The sequence below is a fragment of the Panthera onca genome, chromosome C1, assembly GCF_046562875.1.
Source record: "Panthera onca isolate mPanOnc1 chromosome C1, mPanOnc1 haplotype 2, whole genome shotgun sequence".
NCBI classification, from domain to species: Eukaryota; Metazoa; Chordata; class Mammalia; order Carnivora; family Felidae; genus Panthera; species Panthera onca.
In genome coordinates, this window is record NC_138346.1 from 9,269,524 (window position 1) to 9,294,205 (window position 24,682).

Genomic DNA, 24,682 nt, shown 5'->3' on the forward strand with positions numbered 1-24,682 from the left:
ATTTAATTATATATGTGTCACATTCTACCTGTAGTTCACTTATAATTTATAATTTTTATATATTTTCACATATGACACATTCATATTTATATATTATATATTCTATTTATCTATATAAATACATTTCCAGATTATATATATTTGCACATATGTAATTATATATCTTTAAATAAAATATATAAAAATATACGCTTACATACATGTTGGTGTGTTATATGTGTGCATGTTTTCAGAATCCACATATTTTCGAACACCTCTGCTGCTCCCAGCTTAGTCCAGCCCAACAGCCCCCTTGCCTAGATCATTACAACAGTCTCCTTACTGATCTCTCATGCTACCCGCCTAAAGTCTATCCTCCATGTGGACTACAGAGCAATCCTTTAAAAACATAACTGAGAGTCTACCATTCCCTAGCTCAAACCCCTCCAATGTCTTTTCCTCTTACTGAGACAAGAATCCAAAGTCATTGCTATGGCCTCTGAGGTCTATATGACCTTAAAAACCACTTTCCACTCACCCCTCTTTATCTCTCCAGCCAGTGGTCTCCTTGACATTCCTCAAAAGACCCTGCACATCTCAGCCTCAGCACCGTGGTTTATTCCTTCACCCACTCAGTATCTACTTATGTTTCAGTTTGTCAGTGAGGCTCTAACTGGCCACCCCATATAAGATGCATGTTTCTGCTTGTGCCAGGCTGTTGCTCAGTAAGCATCTTAGCTGCCACCGCTTTCACTACAAACATTTTGCTGCATAACTAATTGGCTGTAAGGCAATTTTCCCGTAAAAGATAAATCATGAAAAATAAAAGAGGGATGTAATGGAACATGAAAAATGAATAACAAAATTAAAAACACTTTATTGGCAAATAAAAAAATAACTGAATACATTTAAAATGTGTAGTGCAGATTCATGGCAACACTGAACACACAAGTAACTGATTTTATTTTGTGGATTATACCTAAGCCCTTTCTTTAAAGTCTTTTGTTCATAATATTATAATAAATATATATATAATATATAATAATATATATAATATATATAATAATAATATATATAACCATATATATTATATATATTATAATAATATATATAATATATATAATATATAATATATAACAATAATGTATATATATTTCTTTGCTTGTTGATTTGTCTCCATATTCAGCATTACACTTTTTCTTTCTTCACTAAAATTTCTTTCATCATTAAGAGAGGTGTCAGTTTCCAAATACTAGGATGTTTATCTGTAACTGAGCTTTGGAATGTGTTGTGAAAGTTTTCTACACTGTTCTTGGCATATTGTTACATGTCTATTGAGGGATATTCCAAACTTCTGTGGGAAATGTGGGCTCAAAACTATACTACTGAATAGACTGTTATGAGGGCTACGACTTATATAATACAAAAATGTGAGTACTGTGTCAGTGAAGAAACAAAACCAAACTGCCATCCAGTTCTTCAAAAAAATTTTAAGGCAAAATTGCCTTATAGCTGATTAGTTATGCAGTAAAAATGTTTGCAGCAAAGATGTCTACAGCAAAGATGCTTACAGTGAAAATATGAGACACAGTTTCTGTCACTCTACACCTTCAATTACTCTTTATTTTCTCTTCACTTCAGCTGAGGGGAAAAACATTTTATGTAGGGTCAACATCAAGTGCAAAGGTCCTGAGGCAGAAAATTATTTGGTTTGTTCAAGGATGCCAGAGTGGTGTGTGAAGAAAAGGATAATAGACGAGATTTTAAGAGATAATCAGGGGCATCTAAAATATTATATATTTATTTACTTGTGTATAGTCTATACCCCCCCTCCACTAGAATGTAAGTTCAGTGAGATTTTGCTCACTTCTTTGTTCCTATTGAGCAGCTTTGGCAATAGATACTTGCTGAATAAATAAATGAAGAATGTAAAAAGAAAATAGAATGCATAAGTAGTGAGAAGGATCGTGTTCGTGAGTTGAAAGACTCAATGTTTTAGAAATGTCAATTCTTTCCAAATTCATCCTAAGCAATTTCAATAAAAATTCAATAGGATTTTCAAAGGAACTTGACAAGATGCTACCAAAATTTACATGAAAGAGAAAATGTCCAAAATAGCTAAGATCATTTTGAAAAAGAAACAAGTTGAGAGAAACTTGCTTTACCAGATATCAAGATATTATTAAGTTATAGTGCTAGAGTGATGCAGAGTTAGATAGAGCAGTGGATCAGACTAGTAAGCCCCCAAACAAAACCATATATACACATGGCATCTCAATGCATGCCATATGTGACATTACATACGGAGAAGCTGGGACAACTGGTTATCCACGTTGGAAAAAAATTAACCCCCGTACCTTATATCACACTAAAAAAATCAACTCCAAAAGGATTAAAGAACTAAATGAGAAAAGAAATAAGAGTGTCTTAACCTGGTATTCCCCAAAACAAATTTTGAGTTAAGTGTTTGTGTTCAGGAAGTTTATTTGTGAAACCGTGTCAAGGATTGGGAGTCAGAATGGGAAAGAGGCAAAGAGTAGGAGAGACAGCCAATGGGGATGGTTGCCACTGTGGTCAACTGGGTCCTGATGCTGCTCATCTTAGAAATGGAAGAGAAAGTATTTATTCCTGGATCCTGTCCTTCATTCCTCAAGATATTCCTCCATTTTTGGTTCAAGCTGCTGAGTATATGTATTGCCATTTGCCGAGATAAGGGTGACTGGTAGTGAGTTACAGGTTTGGGAGTGAAATAAAGAAAATTGCTTGGGGTTACCTGGGTGACTCAGTAGGTTAAGCGACTGACTCTTGATTTAGGCTTAGGTCATGATCTCACTGTTGTGAGATCGAGCCTGCATTGGGCTCCACACTGAGCGTGAAGCTTAAGGTTTCTCTCTCTCTCTCAAAAAATTTTAAATTTTAATACAGTGTAGTTAACATACAGGGTTATACCAGTTTCAGGTATACAATATAGTGATTCAACAATTTCACATTGGCCATCATATTTTAACTGACATCTGGATCCGCAAACTGTATAAATGTTTATGAGATTTTTATATTCAATCAGAAAAAAATCCTTTGCATTCTGATTTCCTCACATGCAAGTAAGTAATAAAATGACCACAGATTTCCTATTTAAATAAAGATTTGAGAGCCTTGTCTCATTTAAATTCACTCCGGATTATGTAATGGGGAAAAAAGATATTCTTAGTAACAAGCAAATTTGTACACCATATAAGACTTTTTAAAAAGTGTAAGAAAATTCTTATTGGAAGAACATCAAATAAGATGTAAGTGGGTAAAAGTTTCTGTTCTCCTTAAATTAATATGCATTTTCAATGCATTTCTTTTTTTCAAGTTTTTATTTAAGTTCTAGTTAGTTAACATATATAGTGAAATTGGTTTCAAGTATAAAATTTAGTGATTCATCACTTACATATAACACTCAGTGCATTTCTGATCAGAGATTCCAGTAAACTTGGGAAGGAGGTGGGGGATCTTCTCAAGCTGATTCTAAAAATCACCCCCAGTGGGTCATCAGGATGGTGCTACCTGTGAGCTCTTTTTTTCTTTTCTGTAGCCCCTTTGATTACAAAAGAAAATCTAGTATATAGAGAGGTAAAGGCACCATGTGATTAAAGTGGTAGTTCAGTCACAGTGTAATAATGTAGGGAATGTTTTTTAAATTCCCACCTCACATAAAAGCAAAGGGGCAAAACCCATGGGATTATAGGTGTAAACATTACAAATGGGGCAACATATTAGCAACATATATGATGAAGATTTAATGCATATATCAGATAGGCTTTTCTATATTCATTTGACAACACAAGGAAAGACAACCAAACACCACAACAGGAAATATCGACACAGTACTCTATGACAAAAGAGTTCGATGAAGAAGAAAAAAGAAATGACCAGTAACAAATGAAGAATGCTCAAGCACCTTAAAAATGAAGATAGTGCATGTTAAAGCAATAGTTCAGTTAAGATGTTAAATGCTATTATTGTTTAGCTTTGATGTATGAATTTTAAAAGGCAAGATGGTATAGAATTACCATATTAAGAGAAATAACAATATATTCCAAACTGAGCTAACACATGCATAGAAAAATTCTGGGAAGGCATACACAAATGTTTATAAGAAACATTTTAAAATCAGAATAAAAGACAATGTGAAGATATGGCCATTTGGAAAAAATAGTTACTTTAAAGGCATTCACTTTTTGTCTTATGAAAGGTATAGAAAATAATGATAAGCTTTAGCATTAAAAAAAACCAGTTCATTTGTAACATAAAAATCAAGTAAATTCTTATTCACTCTTACGTATTTTCTCATTGTGTTTTCCCGAAGTAGAACTGTTTCCAATATCCATGGAATCTAGAAAGTAATAGGTGGTGGTCAGATGACTATAATTTATAAATAAAAATTACAAATCTTATGACAATTCCTACTGTGGAAGCCTTGAGTTTATAATGATCTGAGTACCATTTCTGTCTTCCTTCTAAAGGAAACAGACAAGTACTGGATTGATATCTAAGGTCTTCCTTTATTTCTCGGAGACTTTGAAAAAACTCTTAATCACTTAAATACATCAGTTTCCTCTTTCATGAAACCAGGGATAGCAACTGTTATCCTGTTAGGCTTTAAATTTTTTATGACAATAAAATAAGATCTTATTTACAAAAGTTACTGAGAAATCACCTGGTTAGTCAATAACATGTGGGAGGGCATCCTTCAAAAACATATGTTGAGTTTAAGAATAGTTATCTGGGGCCTTGGTTTCCTGACAGGTAACAGGGCCATTTGTCTTCCGAGCCTTTTCCAAGGTCGTGACAAAGTGACACTATTATCCACCAGCTGAAGAACACTTGGATTTCTTCATGGACAAGGGTGGATGTCACTATATAAATCCAATACTTTAGTATTGATATATTAATAGAGTAAATGAGATACTGCCATTTTTACCAGTGTATTTCTACTACATCATACATGTAAATCGACCAGCCCACCCTGTTAAACACGACTGTATAAAGATTTCTTGCCTCCTTGTCATTCCCAAAAGGCTCAGGTCAAGCAAATGCAAAGAATGGGATTTGGGCTTGGATGAATCCCTTCTTTATCAAAGGGTGCTCAGAGTCAAGTCCAGCAGGAAATGAAAGCTCTGATTTCAGACTCCTGACATCCTGTAGCCCGGGGCCATGTGGGGGGTATATCCACCCCAAGACCCTTGGGCAGCCTTACCCATCATGTCAGATGCTTGGCTACTCTTACCCCTTGTTCCTTGGCCTCTTGACATACCTTTTGAAAAACACATGACACAGGAACACTTCTTATTTCCAAGTCCTTGCGGCTCTGCTCCTAAATTGTGATTTGTAAAGAGTTTTCATTTGTATCTCCTCTCTTCCAATGATCCTCTGTTCCCCCACTCCTCCACCAAAGGGTCGCTCTACCTCTGAGATCTCTTTGTTTTTTCCCCCATTGTCTTTGGCCTTTCTCTTCAACCTATTTTTTCACTTGAATCATTTTCTCTTTGCCCCAAATCTGTATTTTTGTTCTTCCATTTTTCTTCATGTGCTTTTCCTATCCATTCATTTATGACATTTATTACCTGCTTTTGTATTTACTTTATGTGATATTCTTAAAATAGGTTTTGTAAATATTCTGTATAACACTATAATAAAGTAAATTTTGCCAGAGAAATTTCCAAATGTTGGAATATAGGAAGTGAAATTTTTTTTCCCACTCATTCAATAAGCTTTCAAAGCCTCTTTCAGGTGCCAGGTGCTGAGATGGGTGCTGATAATAATTCAGGCACAAGACTACTGAAGCATAGTGGCTGCCAATCTTATGAGCAACCAGGGAATTGACACAGAAATAAATGAGGAAACATATTGAAATATGAAGAAGCATGTGCAAAGATGTAGATCCATTAAGTGCAAGTAACCACAAGAAGTTTAGTATGTCTGAATACGAAGTGAAAGAATAAAGGGCAATGATGAGGATGGAGAAATAAACAGGAGCCCTGAGTTAAGTGACTTTAGAGGCCACATGAAGGAGACCTAACTTAATACTAAAGGAAATGAAAGGAAATTAGATGCAGTTTTGAAAGATCAATTTAGCTAAATCACTTAGCATACATTTGGTGGGAGCAAGATTAGAACAGGACCCTGTAGACCTAGTTCAAGTGAGAAGTGATACAGATGTGGATTAGCGTGTTAGCACTAAGAATGGAGATGAAGGGACAGGTCGGAGACATTTAAAAGGAAGAATTGATACAGGTAGGTTATAGATGTGGTATATCAATTGAGGAGACAACGGTATCAGGGATGACTTTGAGAATTTCATTGTGAAAGAATGCGACAATTAACAGTGTGTTTTAGAGACAGAGAACATTGAAGGAGCAGATATTTGTTTTAAGGAAGAAGATGATGTGCTCAGTTTTGGAAATGTTGTTTGAAGGTTTTGAAAGACACCTAAAATGGAGAAGGCTAGGACCTTCAGGACCTTGGACAGAGGCCAGCCTTCCATTTGGATGAGTGTGCTTAGCTGTTTTGAAGACAGGGCTGGGCTGGATATGTATGCTTAGGAACTGTTAAGTTGTGGGTGGTGATTGAAACCATAGGAGTGGATGAAATTCCTGGGCGAGGCAACTTGTAATCTGTGTGAGTTATAGGGGACACGGATACCTGGACACACATTGCCCTGAGAACTCACTGCTACTGTGAGCCACCCTTTGTGCCAACATTGCTTTTGTCTTGTGGCCGTTTCAGATCCCACAATTTCTCCACCTCACTTCTCTTCCTTTTACATTCTGCCATCTTTCTCTCATCTTTTAACTCTTTCTCTACATGGTTCTCTGTGTGCCTCCCCTTTCTCCTCTCCACTTATTCCCCTAGGTATGTACCTCATTCCATCTATTTTTCTATGCTTCTATCCCTGGATCTAGTTTTATTATTGAAGTAATCCTCTTCCTACTGTCACTTCCTTTTCTATTTTCTCTTTGCTTCTAGTCTGTTTCTTTTAATCTTATCTTGATCTTTTGGCTGTTTTTATAATTATAATCTTTGTCTTTATATTTTATCTATATTCAGCTTCATCTCACAGATTGCTACTTTCATCAAAGTCAAATGCCTACTCTTTTGACATTGACCACACTGTTGACCATTATTATTTTTGCCAGTTTCCTATGGGCTCTCTACATTGCAAGACTCAGTCAGTCATGGACTTTATTACCATGTTTCTTCATGCGACTTCTGAGAGGTATCTGGAAAATCATCACCCTTCTCCCTCCAAAACTCCCCAGTCTGGTGATATTTGGATTCCATGTCCACTTGAAAAAACTTGAAGCTTACTCGGTCAGATGTCTTTCCATTTGGAGACCCCGGACTATCTTTTCCATGCTTCCTCCTTACATTATCCACTCAGTGTCACCTCCCTGCATTCAGGAACACAGCTCATCTTTCTCTTTTGGCTCCCTCAAGCCTGTTGAAAGCAGTCCAAATCTGTGCACACATCTCTGCCTATGTATAGGAGTCTGTGTGCATGAGTGTGTGCATTTGTGTGTGTATGTACATGCTATGTTTTGAGGGGAGAGGTAAGGTAAAGAAAGGAGAGCTTTTCCTCTGTGCAGACAGGAAAACAAAGATAATTCATAATATCAAAACTGGCTTCTCCATCAGACGCTTATAGGTTGGCATCTCTTCTGACTCTCTCCCTCTACTCATCTGAAGAGCTTAGAATTCATAGGACACTGAAGAGAAAGACACACTATAGGCAGTGACTTCGATGTGGTCACACTCATCTATGTTCACTGCTCAGATGAGTTGAGAAAACACCCACTCCAATGACTACACCTTATATCCAACAAAGATTTGCACTGTCACCTTTTCTATCTGGCCGCACCTCATTCTCCTCCTTATTTCTCAATTTTTTGACCATTTTCCTGCCTCATGCATTTCTATCTCCATCACTTGATTCTTTGAGCTTCTCTCCCTGATTTCTCTTGTCCTCTGTGTGGTTTTCTGTCTTTTCGTCAGTGATGTTCTTCATCTCTATTCCTTTTTATTTCTCTATTAATCATTTTTGGTTCTTCCCTTCTAGGTATTTTGTACACCTTATAGCTGGCTCCACTCCTACCATCTTTTTTTCTTTATGATTTTCATTTTTACCTATTATCTATCTATCTATCTATCTATCAATCATCCAAATAGCTGTTAAATAAATTTTCTTGTATCAGGCACTGATACATTCTGCTGATACTATATATCAGTTCCCTTATATCTTCTTTTTGGACTTTGATCATGGGATACAGCTCTTATATTCCTGCCTGTTACATACAGCAGTCACACTTCTTGACCCTTATACATTTGTATGTGTATTTCCTCATCCCAAAATGTGGATGACAAGAATTAGCCTGCCTAAGTCTTAAGGCTATTGTTATGACTAAAGTAAAATCTTATTTGCCAAAGTACTTTAAAATAACACAATATAATCAAATTACAATGTAATGGACATCTGTTAAAAACTATACTAAAGTTTGAAAGTTGTTTATCTGAAGCTTTATTTCTGTCTATAATTACATAGCAGGACCAGTTGTTTTTTGAGGCTTTTACAATTACAAATGACATTGGGGTCAATTAATGTATCGCTATAGAAGTCTAAGATCTTAGTGTTAGTAGGCATAACAGTAGGTATTAAAAAAGATACCACCAGTTTGCTATTAATTTCTTCTACAACAGCAATGTATAATTACATACATTTATTCAATAGGACTCATCCTGTTAAACATGAATTTATAATAATTTCCTGTCTCCTTCTATTTTCTAAAATGCAGAAAAGGAGTTCCCAGGATTAACTGGATACAGGTCTTCAAGGTGCTCAGAATAAAATCATCAGGAAACAGTAGCTTTTAATTCCTGACATTCTGCAGGCCAAGGCTTGGCATCCTAATCTTCGTTACCTGACCCACTTCTTAGGTCTGAGCTAGAAGATTCCTGAGGTTCTTCCGTGTGGATCAATTCTGAAAAGTCATCACTGCTGATCCCTGCAGAAAGAAAGAAAATTCCTTAGCAGTCTCAGTCTGTGTCTTACAAACCAATCCGGCACCAAATCTTTTAAAAGGAAAATTGAAAAGGGAAGCTCATGTAGGAGGAGCAGGAGTATTCCTACTGCCAGGCTACCCTGTGGCTCCATCTGACCTGTCAGTCAAGGTTGCTCCAGGAACCATCCCGGGGCTGGGCTAGAGGACAACTTTGCCATCTGTCACTATGTCCTACCCTCTCCACTTGTCTTTGCATACTTCTTCCGGTTCTGTTGTTTATCCAGGAAGTCTGTGGAAGCAGCATTTTCAAGATGTCAGAGCCTCCATCAGCTAGGCCCTTAATAATCATGTGAAGCAGAACGCCCCTCCACCCTGGGAACTACTTTATCCTATTGAGGCGAATGAAGAATATACTTCTATTTTACTTGTGCCACTGAACCTTTTGAGGACTACATATTGTATCAATTAGCCAATCCCACCTATTTCAAAATATGTAATATGAATCAATTAAATTACCAACAAATTCATTTTTTTTTTATTTTAAAGGAGGTAACAAAAATTTTGGGCAACGTTTTAGTAGTAAAGAAAGATATTTGTTACATCAAAAGTTTTAATTGCTCTTACGTCTTTTCCTATTGTTTATCCCCCAAATAGATTTGTTTCCAATGTCCGCAGGATCTAAAAAACAAAGGAAAACACAACTAGTCATCCACAACTAAGAGTTGTAAAACTTACGACTACTCACATTGTAGACAGGATTTGGATTAGAAAGATACTACGATGATCATTTCTGTTTCTTTCCATCCAAAGGAAAAAGATCACTACTAACTAGAGCCAAGAACCACAGCTCTTTGGCCCTAATTGCAAAGTCAAAGAAGTTTTGAAAATCCTTATTTTTCCTACAGGTTTGCAGCTAAGTACCTTGGCAGTGAATCTGGACTTGAGCTGTCATGAGTCCGTGTATAATCTTTATTTCTCACACTTGGTGTGAATTCACACAATTTGTCGCAGGAACATCAATATAGTGTATTTGAGAATGCGATTCTGCCCCAGACCCTCTTGGATTTTTTTTTGTAATGTATAGGGTATAAACCACATTGTCTTTCTGAAAAGAGATTATTATTGTATGTCTGGCTTCAAATGTTTGAATAAAAGACTGTGGATGTTTGGTAGGAGTCCAGGCTGCTCTGTCTCTTCTGGTAACTTTCCATATGTAATGTGTAAAACATCCTTAAATGTTTATGGGCTAGAGTTTTCTCATCTGTGGAATGGGGAGAGAACAACAGTTATCTGGCCTATTTCTAAGTTGTTATAAACATAAAAGGATATTTTATCAGTGAAGATATTTTCAAATATCATTATATAGGCCAATGTCATATTAGGGTCATGTGTCAGAAGTTATAAATCGAATTTGATGGTAATAATCAGAAGCTTTTCCTTCTGTTGATAATCAGAGTCTATGATCAGAGTCTTCTGAGTTTTGAGCAAGTTTATGACAAAATCAAGCAATGTCAGATACCCCACTTTCTCTACAGAATAGGAGTGGACAGGGGTAGAAATCACTACATAATTCAATACTTTGGGGTTAATAAATCGGAGAGCACGTCGTACAGATTGTACTGCCATTCAACTAGAGTCATCTTGCTAAACCTGAATTTATAATGATTTCTCTATTTGCATTTTTCAAAATGGCCAAATGTGACAAATGCAGAGAACGGGATCGTAGACTGTGAAGTGTGCCTGGAGTAAAATGCCCAGGAAACAAGAACTCTGAACTCAGATTCTTCATGTCTGGGAGTCCAGTGATGACGGTCCTTACCCTCCTCATCAGGATCACATCTCAGTGCTGAGCTCAAGACTCCTGGGGGCTCCTCTTCTTCACTAGACTCTGAAGAGTCATCAAATTTTTTCACTGCAGAAGGAGCAAATATCCCTTGAAAGTCTCAGTGTATGACAAAGGAACCGAGAGGGAAACACTTGAGAAGTTCTAAAAACCCAGAGCAAGAATATTCCCAAGGATATTTGGAGTCTGGTATTGAAGAAGGCAGATCTTCCCCTTGGCAGCTTCCCTGAATCCCACTTGAAACATGGGGGATGTTTCATCTAAACTTCTAAAACTTCTCAGAATGTTTACTTGAAAAAAAAAAATAATTCTACTGTGTTTGAGTCCTTAACTTCTTTGGGTTTATTTGTTATGACTGTTAGCCTAACTAACTAATACAAAAGTTAAAACAAAACCATTTTAAATTAAAGTAAATTTATATTTTACTTTGAAGGATATAGCAAAGAATTAGAATGAATCTCTTGTGGAAAACGCTATTCATTTGTAACCATGAAGAGTTCTTATTTGCCCTTATCTACTTTCCGAACTCTTTTTTTTGGGTATAGGTGATTTTCTGATATCCGTGGGCTCCACAGGTAAAGGGGAGGAAATAATTATTCACACTCAAGAGTCTACAGACTCTGTGACAACTCAATGGGCTTACAATCATAATATATTTTTTTTATTCCTGAGGGAGAGAGAGAGAGAGAGAGCGAGTGAGCTGGGGAGGGGCAGAGTGAGAGAAGGACACAGAATCAGAAGCAGGCTCCAGGCTCTGAGCTGTCAGCACAGAGCCCGACGTGGGGCTTGAACCCACAAGCCATGAGATCATGACTTGAGCCGAAGTCAGATGTTTTACCAACTGAGCCACCCAGGTGCCCCAATCATAATAATGTTTTGATGATCATTTTCCTCACTTTTCTTCAACTGAATCCAGTTCTGGTGGCCTGGGTTCACAATGCTGAGTTCCTGCTTAAATTTCGTTTTCACTCTCCCTGTGAATTTGTAATTGACTTTGAAACATTACTAGCTCCAGTTTCCTGATCTATAAAGCTGGGATTACCTGGTTACCCTATCTCCCTATTAAGGTTTTTATGAAAACAAAATGCAGCTTAGTTTACAAAAGCCCTTTAAAAAAATCACACTGTAAGCCAATGGATTAAGTAATTTGGGTTTGAGAATAGCTGATCAGAGGCCGTTTCCTCACCGATAATTAAATGTCAGCACAAATTATGCTTCGAAGATTTTCTGCATTTGGGACTAATGACAATATTGTGAACAAATAGAGGAACACCATGGTTACCATGTCGGCTAGAATCTAAAGCATACAGGTAGAGAATAAGTACATTATTTCAACCTTTAGCACTAATACATATAATAGTGTATAGTAAAAAAAGTTTGTCATTTTACCAATTCGTTTTTGCTACATTTTTTATATACCAATCAAATGGATCGGTACAGTTAAACAACAATCAATAATGCCTTCTTGTCCCCTTCTTCGTCCCAATAGGCTCAGAGAAATTATGCAGAAAATAATCTCATGGAAGTAATAGCATTAAGGCATATGGGGCGTGCTCAAAACAAGATTCATCAGGAAGACAGAGCTTTGGATTTAGACTCTGAGTATTTGTTACCCAGGGTTTCAATCCTAATATTCTTACCTACTGTAATATGGAGTGGTGAGCAGGCAGCTTCTTGGGACTCTTTTCTCTTCCTCGATTCGAATGAGTCAAGGTCATTGGTCACTGCACAAAAGAATAGGAATCTTTAGGGGTCCCAGTGTATGACTAAGAAACTGAAATATTAGCAGGAAATCTCCTCATAAGAAAACTTAGAAAAATCTTGAAAACCAATGCATGTCATGGCCTGCAACAGTGCTACCTTTCTTGGTCTGTCCTTCTAAGCCACCTGCCTTGTATGATAGTCACCTCCATCCCCTGTCCCCAGAGGCAAGGGGCAACTTTGCAGTGCTTGAACCTTACCTTCCTACACTTCTTCCTCTTCTACTTCTTAGCCCCTCTACTGTCACTTCACACTTCCTATCTCTGCTGTTTCTCACACAGGGAACCCTTGGAAATCTTGTGTTGATGATAGCAAGCTTCCTCTACTCCTTGCCAACCTGGTGCCATGATGAAAGTTGGCAAGGCTGAGAAATAAGCTCTGTGCCCATATCATAGACATATTTTGGGGTTGCCTTCTAGAACAGTTTGCTAACCCTAAGACCAAAGCTAAAATGTTCACTCTTTAACATTTGAAGCAAATTCACATTTTACTTTGACGGATATAGTGAGCAATGAGAATGAACATATCATTTAGTTATGGTTCGTTTGTAACATCAAGACCAGGTAACATTTTTATTTGTTCTTACATATTTTCCAAGTATGTTTCCCCCAAATAGGCATGTTTCTAAAATCCTATGGGTCTAGAAAGTAGAAAGAGAAAACGAATCACCAATTTGTGCACTAAAGAGCTCCAAATCTTAGGACAGCTCCTGCTACCCATGGAATTGAGGAAACACATTATGATAATTGTTTTTAGCTCTGTGTGATAAAACAAAAATGCAGAATCCAGGATGCTAGTCTTGTCAGTCCCATTAATTTGCCATGATACTTTGTAGAAGACCTTGATATGATTGCGTTTTCTCTAGAAAACAAGGGTAACAGTGTTTAGTCTCCTTACCCCTTAAGATTGTTGTGAATTAAAAAGTAAGGTATTATTTGCAAAAGTCCTTTGAAAAATCACCATATATGCCATGAATTGCTGAAGAACTCTCAAAAACGATACTTGGGTTTCAGAGTACTTAATCTGAATCTTTTTTCTGCTAACACTAGATAGCTGGATGAGTTGTCTTTTGACACAATTTGTGATCAGAAGACAATATGACCTTCTAATAAAGGAATATTTAGCCTTCTGTTCCCTGTAGAAATCACTGTATAATTCCAACACTTTATAAGCATAGAAACTAGCTAATTTGAAAAACAAACTCATCATTTTGGAAACCTCTTTCTACTATAGAACCCATACATGGATGCATGTATTGATATCAGGCAATAGGCCTCATCTTCTATAAATATATATTTCTTATATGATTTCTTATCTCCCTTCATTTCCCAAAAAGGTCAAGTGAAATAAATGCAGAGAATTGGATTCCAGGATAAACTGAATCTATCATACAGAATAGGCACAGGGTAAGATGCATCAAACTGTAGCTCTTAATTCAGATTCTTGCAGCCAAAGCCTGCTTTCCCACTGTCCTACCAGGTCCATTTTCCAGTGCTGACGTGGAGGCTTCTGAGGGCTCATCTCCATCACTGGATTCTGCAGAGTCACTGCTGATCACTGCACAGAGGAGCAAAACCCTTTAGTTGCAGGTGGGGCCAATGAGCCCACAGAGCAGGCAACACTGTAAAAGAGCACTAGAAAGACCTGGAAGCTAAGTTAACGCAAGGCACCCTGGTCTGTGCGTGAATATGTATGACTTGTGGGCTGCTCCAGGTCCTAAACCAGAGGTGACGGAATCCATGCACGGAGGGCAGCTTTGCTCATCCTGCCAACACTCTTCTTTCCCCACTGTCCTGCGACCTCCTACGCCTGCCCTTATGCTACCTCTTACTCCTGCTCTCATGCTACCTCTATCTTTTTTTTCTCAATTTATTTCTTGACTTTCCTCTTGGCTCTGACCATTTCTCTTACTTAGGCCTCTCTTTCGGGCAACGGTATCTCTTCACACCTCTCTTTGTCTTCCATCTCCTCTCATGAATATCTTGGCTCTCTGACTTTTTTTTCCCTTTTCTTCCACATCTAACCCCATACTTTCTTCTTTTGATTTAGAAATGGTCTCCTGTACATTAATACTTAAACCTAACCTTTCTGTCTTTTGGTATTTTTCCAATTACTGGGACTTTCTCCTGCAGAGCTCACTGCCTAACTGGTTCCTCACCCCTTGCCTCCATCCAAGGCCACCTGGACTGCCTCGATGGACCCTGCTGACATGTCCCAGCCCCTTGCCTGGAACTGGTGACTCACATTACACACTCGTACAGTCAGACTTACCTATTATGTCAGAGGCCTGGTTACAGTTGGTCCTCGCTTGGGCTTGCCGATCAACTGTCAAGTTAAAAAATGGCTTTTCCTTCTTTATATCCACCAGATATACAGAACAGGAATTTATTTGGATCCCATGGCCTGGTAGCTCTACTCCTGGATCAAATTGTAATAAATGAAGAATTTTCATTTGTCTCCCCCAAAGGGAGTAAACATGCTTTACTCCTATTGATAAGTCCTTCTCCCTGTAAATCCACTGCAGGGATGAAGCTTCACCCCCCACCCCTCTCCCTTCCTGCTGCTTAACTGTGTCCCTTCCTCTGTGCCTGTCTGGATTCTGGGCTTTGGAGGTTTTTTGTTTTTATTTTCTATTCCCATCCTTTTATGAATTACTTTTTGCTCTTTTAAAAATAAGAAGTATATTGGGATACGTGGGTGGCTCAGTCAGTTAAGCATCTGATTCTTGATTTCAGCTCAGGGCATGATCTCACGGTTCATGAGTTCAAGCCCTGAATCAGGCTCTGTGCTGTCAGCTGGGGCTTCTCTCTCTCCCTCTCTCTCTCTCTACCCCTCCCTGCTCACATGCACACACTCTCTCTATAAAATAAGTAAACATAAACAAATTAAAAATTAAAATTATATTTTCTGTATAATGTACATAGATAAAAATAAGCAAATCATAAATTTTGAATCACCACAAAGTGAGCATATCTGGGTAACTATCACTCGGGTCCAGAAATAAAAGATTACTAATACCATGGAAGCCTTTTAGTGATGCCTCCCACCAATTGTCTCCATCATGTAATTCAAATTAATCACCACTTTGATTAGTAATTCCACTGATAATTAATTTTGTCAGTTCCAAAATATACACAAGTTTGTATAAATAGAATCATGCCTTTTCTCTCTCATTTGCTATTTCTCTGTCTTTCTGTCATGGGGCAGGGTGATCAATTCACGTCCCTTTCTCAGCATTATGTGTGTGGTAGTCATCTGTATTCACTTTGCTTTTTCACTGCTGTATAGTATTCCATTGTAGAAATAACCCATTAAAAATAAAACCATAAAAGTGAATTTGTGCCATTTCAAGATTTTAGTTATTATGAATAGTACTGACCTTATATGCATTTCTTTTAGTTTTTTTTGAACAATGTGCATTTCTGTTGGTTTCTGTTGAGGAATGCAATTGCTGAGTCACAGGGTATGTGTATTTTCAACTTTGAAAGAGTATACCAAACTATTTTCCAAAAGCATGTGTAAAGGCAGAGATATAATTGAGAGATCTAGGAAAATTCAAGTAAAGAAATGGAATTTGGTGTGGTGGGAACTTGGTGGAAGGGAGAATGAAGGGGGAATATGTAACTGCATGGGAAGTATCCTTCAATACTACATACCAAGCTGTGTTGACCTCATGCTGAGGGCCACAAGAAGGCACTGGGTTTAAATAGGAAAGACATACGAACTGGTTTGCATTTTTGATATGCCCATTGAACTGAAGTGTGGAGAATGGATCTGAGGGGAGCAAGACAGGGAGGAGGCCAGCAGGAGAGTTCCTCTGTTTGAAGTGAGAAGTGATAGGAATCTGGATTAGAGTGAGCATCCTGGAGATGGAGAGAAATGAGCAAGTTGGACATATTTTAAAGTTGGAATTGACAGAAGTGGCAAATAAAGTCAGTTGTTTTAATCCACTGAATTTGGGGATTGTTTGTTACACAGCAGTAGATAACTGATACGGCCTCCAAATAGAGAGAGCTTTCAGATCTTTGAATACAAAAATTTAGGCACTTGAAGGGATGAATCTAGAAAGCAGGTCCAGACTGGAGATGTGTGTGTAGGAATCCATAGATCACAGATGGTGACTGAAGCCATGGAGAAATGAAATGCCTGGGTAAATGCTTACTTTTATCTGAGGGGGTTAGAAGGCCATTTTGGTCATTGCAGACACCTTACCCTTCTCAACGGTCTTAGAAAGGGCCCTTTGTGCTTTCTTTCCAGTGACCGACTCTTCAAATTGGACAATGTCTTGATTTGTCTTCTGTCTCATCAGTTGGTCCACTCTTCACCAGTTTTTCATTTATGGTCCCTTAACTCATCCTCTACATAGCTCTCTCTATGCCTCCTCCCATTTTTCTCTATTTACTGGTATTCATTTCCTTCTGTATATTTCTCTATCATGCTCTTTTTCTCAACATTTTTTTATCACTGTCTCCCAGGGCCCAGCAGTGTCTAGGATGGGGCAGGGGAGGTTGTGAGGGCACAAGAAACCAAGAGTAAGATTTTCTTTACATGTGCCCAGGGCCTCGCTGCCTCCCCCGAAAACTGGCCCTGCTGTCCTCCACCTGATTTTTCAGTGTATCCATTCTCTGTTACATTTTCTACTTTCTCCTATTCTTTGTTTCTTAATTATTAAAGTGCCTCTTCTATACTGATTTTTTCTTTCTATTCATCTTCCCCATCTCAAGCATTCCAATGATCATCAAAGTTCTCCCCCTATGCCACTGTCCTCTGCTCCAAGTCCTTCCATCTGTCACTTCTTTCCTAAAAGTCCTTCACTGGGGCTTCCGTACTCACAAACTGACCAGCAGCATCACGCATGGCTTCCATGTTTCTGCTACAACTTCTGAAAAGCAAGTTGCAAATTACTCCTTTTCATCAACTCCACAAAGTGGTACTGTTTGGATTCCATGCCAATTTATCTAAAACCTATGTAGTTCATGTACTTTGCCACCAGTGTTCCATGGTTCGCTTTTTCATATTTTCTCTCCTCACATCCTCTCTTCAGGGACACCCCCTCCATTAAAGACCTGAGCTCTGTTTCCTGCTTGCTTACTTAAAAGTAGTCAGAGGCTGTGCACAAGGCTGTGGGTCTTGGATAGGGCCAGAGAGGTGGTTGGTAGAAAGAGAGAAGAGGAAAGCTTTTTTTCTCATGGAAAAACAAGGATAGAATTAGAATATTGGTAGGAAAAGTAACAATTACTTTCTTCATCACAGGGCAATGTGCTGGGTGTCTCTTCTCTTGTGTCTCCATTATTCACGTGGATAGGTGCTTGTTCACAGGACTCTGAGGATAAAATAGACCACAGCTGAGTTCTGACAGAGGGACCTTATTCTGCCCATTTCCATTTTGCATCTCACCTGACTTCTCTTTTCTTCTCATGTTTCTACTATAGCTTGTCTGCATATATTGCCACCTTCACCTCATGAAAGTGTCTGTGCTTCAGTGATTCTGTGGCCAATCTCTCCCTGACTTCTTTTGACTTTTCTTTCTGTCTCTCTTCCCCGATTAGGTACTGCAGAATTTCATCCTTTGTCTCTTTGTTAGTCCTTCCTAACTTTTCTTCCTCCAGGTCTCTCCCATCAATATATTAGCCTCCACTACTGCCCCCTCTGTGTCTGCATGAGTTTCCCCTTCTTTGTTAATAGATATTTCCTTGGGTTGTGCAAGACTCCATTCTCTACCACCAGCAAGGACTCCTTGGCCTCTCTATGCTCATGCAAACCCAGGCAATCAGTCTTACCTGCTGGCTCAGACTCTTGGGCACACTCTTTATTTGCTTCTTGGCTTTCTAGTGCATCATTTTTGTCACTCGTTGTATCTTTTCTGTTTGCATTTATCTGTTCTGTTTCACAGAGGTTCTCCGAGAGTCCATTTTCAGATGGGGTTGTACCTAAACCATGTTTTGATTCATAGATGTTTTATTCTCCTCTATATCAATCAGGGCCCAACAGGAAAATACAAATCGCTCTAGCTTTTACAGCAGAGGGAATTTAATCCAGGGGGGTGGTTATGCAGTTGAAGGAACAGCTAAGAAGTCCAAATAAAAGAATGCAGGAACCGGAAGAATATTTAACAGTAAGCTGTGGGAGGGCCGGAGGGTGAGCCCAGAGGCCAGGATCAATGGGTGGATGGAAGCTGGCCCCTGGCTGGCCTGCTTGGTGGGAAGTGGTATCACGGGCGAGATGCAGCCGTTGCCAGAATTATGGACAGATCCGACTTCTCCCTTGTTCCTACTCTCCAATCTCTTGTTAGTGCCCCATGTCGGGAACTCAACAGGAAGCCAGCAACAAAAGGAGCTGGCAAGTAAGTCCACAGGGGACAGTGTCCAGAGATAGAGGGCAGAGCAGAGCAGCGGAAGGTAAGGAATGAATTCCAGGGCAAACACCCCAGGACTTCCTTGGAGAAATTGCAGAAGGAAAGATGGACATTCTGGGTAATCAGCAATACAAAGAAGCAGCCCCCACCCTTCTAGCACATTCCAGAATGGAACGAGAACAGCAAGGGATCACAGAATACAGTCAACAGGAACAGACCGTTGTAAGATGAGGACTGTGGGCATGACCAGGTCAGGCTTCGATATGAGTTTTCACCAGTTCCTAAGGGGAAGAAATTGAAAGTTTCTTTCAGAAACTGAAGTATGGTCTGTGCTGTTCTTCCCTAATCCCCTTTTTTATAAAGTGGGAGGTGAAGATCCCCTCCAGGTATCAATACAGAGGCCATGTGGGCTTGGCAAATCCCACACAACTCTTGTAGTCAGACCCCAGTTGGCAGAGTGGAGGACGAGGGTCGCCCGCATCCCAGGCTACGAGGGCCTCGTTCAAGCCATCTCACTGCGTGTCCTACACGAGGTACTTAAGTAACTGGAGATGGTTGATCCTGACTCCCGTGGCCTCAGTGATGCCACCTTTGCTTCCAAAGCTGCCCTGACCAGCAGACTTACCTGGGTTCTTACAAAGTTCTGGGGCTTTGTCCCTACCTCCTCTCCCTCCACACCCTCCCTTTTCACATCTGTTCAGTCTATCTCGTTGGCCTGTTCATGAGGATTCTGGGTCTGATTCTCCCATTTTTGGTATTTTTTTTTCTGTATCTTTCTCTGCATATATTTCCCAATTTTTGTCTCATGTTTCTGTCTTTTTCATTAGATTACTGGAATGGCAGTACAGGGTTATTAATGCAGACTCTGTCACAGCCAAAAGGTAGAAACAACCATCACTGACCGAGGAATGGATAAGCAAAATGTTATATAGCCATACAAGGGAATACTAACCACTAATAAAAAGGAATGAAGGACTGATTCATGCTACAACATGGATGAACCTTGAAAACATCACACTGAGTGAAAGAAGCCAGACACAAAGTCCATGTTTGTATGATTCCATTTACATGAAATGTCTGGAAGAGGTAAATCCAAAGAGACAGAAACTGGACTAGTGGTTGCCAGAGGCTCGGGAAGAGGGGCATGGGGAATGACACGGAGCTTCCTTCTAAGGTGATCCAAATATGTTGGAACTAGATAAACGTAGTAGCTACACAACATTCTGAATGCACTAAATATCACTAAACTGTATACTTTAAAATGCTTAATTCTCGGGGCGCCTGGGTGGCTCGGTCGGTTGAGTGTCCGACTTCGGCTCAGGTCATGATCTCAAGGTTCATGAGTTCAAGCCTCGCGTCGGGCTCTGTGCTGACCGCTCGGAGCCTGGAGCCTGCTTCCGATTCTGTGTCTCCCTCTCTCTCTGCCCCTCCCCTGCTCATGCTCTGTCTCTCTCTCTCTGTCAAAAATAAACATTAAAAAGAAAAAATTTAAATAAAATAAAATAAAATGGTTAATTCTATGTTATGTGAATTTTACTTCCATCAACACACACACACACACACACACACACACACACACACACACACAGACTCTGGGTTCAAAATGCCTGGGTTCATCCTTGCTCATCTGATTCCAGGCTAACTGCCCACAGGGTCTGCAAAATGAGCACATAAGCAAGGCCAACCTCCAGTGGCAGCCTGAGCACTGTCAGGCTACAAACCTACAATGGTCAGAGCAAATGTTTAATCAGTGAGGTGTTAGTAACATGGGTATTTCGGGGCACCTGGGTGGCTCAGTCAGTTGTGTCTGACTCTTGATTTTGGCTCAGATCATGATCATTGTTTGTGAGATCGAGCCCTGTGCTGGGCTTTGTGCTGATAGCACAGGGACTGCTTGGGATTTTCTCTCTTCTTCTCTCTGCCCACACCCTCCTCTTCCCGTGCACTTTCTCTCTCAAAATGAATAAACAAGCTTTAAAAAAAATAACATGGTTATTTCTATTCTTTTAACCCTTTCTTCCCTGTTTTCATTTCCCTTCCTTCTCTCCCTCAAAGTGCCCACATCCTCCCCTCCACCTCTGTACCACTTCCTCTTTTCTGTGACTGGCATTCTCTGAATAGCATCTTGAACAACATCCCCCACATTGAAATTGGTCCCATCTGCCATTATTTAATATTGACCATGGGCCCAGTTCTTAGCCTTTCACAGCTTTACACTGATCTTCTCCTATAGGGGCCTTTCTAAATCTCAATTACTTCCTGGTAGTTAATCTGCTTAAATCTGGTTTTACTGACACACTGGGTTTCTGTCCCTTCATCTTGGTTATTGGGCCAATAGTCTCTTGTCATAGCTACTCCTCCAGGATTTTGCCTCTGGTTAGATGCTCACACGAATACCGCTCCTTGCCTTCTCCTTGGTCCTTAACATTTCTTCCCTGATTCCCCAAATGCACTCAGGACTCGGGCCTGAGTTCCCTTTCTCCTTTTCTTCTTTGCAGATGAGAATCGGTATTTATCAGGTTACAATCACCTTGTTCAAGGCTCAGTTGGATATTAGGATTGTTCACCGCCTCTTCTCCATCACTTTCTTGGTAACTAAGTTTTTCTTGGATTGCTGAAGAGAGGGAGACAGAGGAGGCAATTAGGGATCCCCATCAGAGACCAGGAACAATACCTCAATATTGCACAGTTACCAACTCCCATCCCCCAAGCTCAGTGTCTCTGATCCTCTTTGTAAAATTCCCCCATCATCCCTGGGATAGAAAAGAGAACTCCCAGCAAGAGAATCTATGTTTCTCACACAGAAAGGAGCTCCTCCAATATAAGGATAAAGGAAAACATCATGATGCTATTAGCCTTGTAAAAGAATTTGTGGATGGCCAGGAAATGTATGTATCAAAATAAGTAAAAGGACTGAAATGTGTTTCTGAACTGTTCAAACTGAAAGGAAGAAACAGGGATTTCCTTGGGAGATGAGCTAAGCTCCTAGAGAGATCCCTGGGTATGAAAGAGAAAGCCCAGCTACTTTAAAGATGCTGCTAGACAAGAGGAGGGTTGGGGTAGGGAGGGTGGGGGCTTCCCAAAGACACAAAGCGGGGGACACCAGGAGGAACGAGACAGACCTCCCAGGGGCCCAGGTCCCGGGAACAAAGGACAATCCGCAGCTCTGAGCACTGAGCAGACTGCAGCGCTGGAGGACGACCCCAGACGCCTTCCCCGTGGGCTCCGGGCTCCGGAGGCTGGGACACCAGCCCAGCGCCCCTGCCTGCAGGTGACCCAGCACACATGGGAGGAAGGAAATGAACCAGGAAGCCTGGTGGGGAGGGCTGTCTGTGGGGAGTCCAGAGAGGAGGGGGCACAAGGGAGGAGGGGACCCATTGCCTCAGGGCTGATGACGGGAGCTCCTCCTGGGGCAGCGCCAGTGGGGGTGAGTTCCACTGGACGGTGGGAGCCACGGGTGCTTCGTCATCCCAGGACGTGGCCTCAGATCCTGGGAAAACCAGGTGGAAGATACGAGAGAACAAAGGGAAAGGTGAAGGGGGCCTGTGCGTGGAGGGTCCCATGGGGGCTCAGGGGCCTCTGAGCACCAGATGAAGGTGGGAATTGGGGCGCAGGAGAGGGTGCTGCACTCGGGCCACAGCCCCCAGAATCTTGGCTTTGGGTCCCTGACCGTCAGCTCCCGGGCACAACAGGGTCTGGGAGGTGACAGCTGCCACCTCCGAAGGGACAGATGGGCAACAGCGAGTGTAGGTGTGGGTCACCCCAGCTCGGGGAGCCCTGGAAACTAACTTGTGTGATGTGGACAGTGAACCTGGAAGGGGGGGGGTCCCTGCAGTCCACGGAGAGGATCAGAGCCCCCAAGATGTAGGCAGTTGACATGTAACCTCCATTCCCTTTGTTCCCATGGTCAGGGGCATCCTGGTTGCAAATGTAATATTGAGTTGAAATTTCTGATTAGGTATTTAATTTCCTTTATTCCATTTCTAACTGTACTGACTTGCTGTAGAAATTTTGTTCTCAGATAAGGTTACTGTTGACACAAGTCAACAAAGCACATGCTTTTTAATTTTTTCCTTGCTTATAAAACTGTTGATATCTCTTTATTGCCTATTAATAAACTTCTAATTTCTTAGCTTTTTCTTTCTTTAAAGAAAATCTTCTTCAAACTTATCTCTCACAAATCAGATCCACAGTCTGCTTCTCACTCTCTGAGACAAATCAAATTTGTCTTTGGTTTTTTGTTTTTTGTTTTTTAATTTTTTTTAACGTTTATTTATTTTTGAGACAGAGAGAGACAAAGCATGAATGGGGGAGGGTCAGAGAGAGGGAGACACAGAATCTGAAACAGGCTCCAGGCTCTGAGCTGTCAGCACAGAGCCCGACACGGGGCTCGAACTCACGGACCGCGAGATCATGACCTGAGCCGAAGTCGGACGTTTAACCGACTGAGTCACCCAGGCGCCCCATCAAATTTGTCTTTGTTTTGAAGACAGGCTGGACCCTTGGACACTCCATGCCTGATCCCATAATGCCAGCCCTCCTCAGGACATGTGAGCCTTCTTCTTATGATGTGTCTCTCCCTTATTTGGAGAACTCCACTGACACTAAACTCTGTTGAAACAAAAGGTTTTCTAGGCAAGTAAAAAAATTACACATACACACACACACACACACAAGCATTCTCTTAATTCTTGCAGGCCTTAAAATAAATGAAAATAAAATCATTTTAAAAAATCATGCTTTCCCAGGAAAAAAATCGAGAATCAAACCTTTAGTTTTGTAGAACATGTGGCAGAGCATTGTTTTTGTGATTATTTGAATAATGTTTGTTTCACCCCGAAAGACTTAATAAAACCAATTCTCCAAGACACCTGGTTAGCTCAGTCAGTTGAGAGTCCAACTTCGGCTCAGGTCGTGATATCACGGTTTGTGAGTTTAAGCCTTGCATGAGGCTCTGTGCTGACAGCTCAGAGCCTGGAGCCTGCTTCCGATTCTGTGTCTCCCCTCTCTTCACCCCTCCTCTGCTCTCTCTCTCTCTCTCTCTCTCTCAAAAATAAACAAACATTAAAAAAATTAAACAACAACAACAATTCTCCTTCTTTAAGGGTAAATTTAACCTTGGGTTAATTTTCTGGCTCGTTACTCTGGAAACCTAATCAAGGTGGCCTCTCTCCTGTGTTATTAGGCCAACATCAGCCTACTTAAAACCTAGTGTAGGGGCACCTGGGTGGCTCAGTCGGTTAAGCATCTGATTTCTGCTCAGGTCATGATCTCACGGTTCATGAGTTCAAGCCCCATACCGGGCTCTGTGCTGACAGCTCAGAGCCTGGAGCCTGCTTTGGATTCTGTGTCTCCCCCTCTCTCTCTCCCCCTCCCCTACTTGCAGTCTGTGTAGCTCTCTCAAAAATAAAATAAGCATTAAAATTTTTTTTTAAAAGCCCTCGTTTAGCCCTAGTTTAGGGTTAAAAATGACTGCAAAGTGCATGTGGATTGGGAGGGATTATCTGGAGACTACAAAGCACACTCTGGTCTTCCTTCAGTGTGGTGACTCTTTTTAACTCTCCTTGTCCCTTGTGAGGTCCCTGAAACTTATAACTACAGCTCTGTTACATGAGATATTGATACCCATGGGCATGGTGCTGCTAAGCCAGGGTGGGTCCTTTATCCACAGCTAAGCTGACAGTTGAGTTGGGTAGTAGTCAA

At 40.3% G+C, this 24,682-nt stretch overlaps 1 protein-coding gene across 6 annotated transcripts in view; it reads right to left on the reverse strand.

Annotated features, from left to right (window-relative positions):
- Positions 1–24,682, reverse strand: part of SP100 (SP100 nuclear antigen) — a 99,678-nt gene that overhangs the window by 32,500 nt on the left and 42,496 nt on the right. For 5 of the 6 annotated variants that reach the window (XM_060624062.3, XM_060624059.3, XM_060624061.3 and 2 more), the window contains 12 exons: positions 21,510–21,593; positions 19,198–19,260; positions 18,405–18,554; positions 17,864–17,947; positions 14,896–15,042; positions 14,101–14,181; positions 12,504–12,587; positions 10,840–10,932; positions 9,645–9,698; positions 8,940–9,023; positions 5,279–5,338; positions 4,304–4,357 (listed from right to left, as the gene is read on the reverse strand). In XM_060624062.3, coding sequence (XP_060480045.2) covers positions 4,304–4,357; positions 5,279–5,338; positions 8,940–9,023; positions 9,645–9,698; positions 10,840–10,932; positions 12,504–12,587; positions 14,101–14,181; positions 14,896–15,042; positions 17,864–17,947; positions 18,405–18,554; positions 19,198–19,260; positions 21,510–21,593 — 1,038 coding nt within the window. The remainder of the gene's footprint in view (positions 1–4,303; positions 4,358–5,278; positions 5,339–8,939; positions 9,024–9,644; positions 9,699–10,839; positions 10,933–12,503; positions 12,588–14,100; positions 14,182–14,895; positions 15,043–17,863; positions 17,948–18,404; positions 18,555–19,197; positions 19,261–21,509; positions 21,594–24,682) is intronic. The other variant, XM_060624063.3, reaches the window with a different exon arrangement.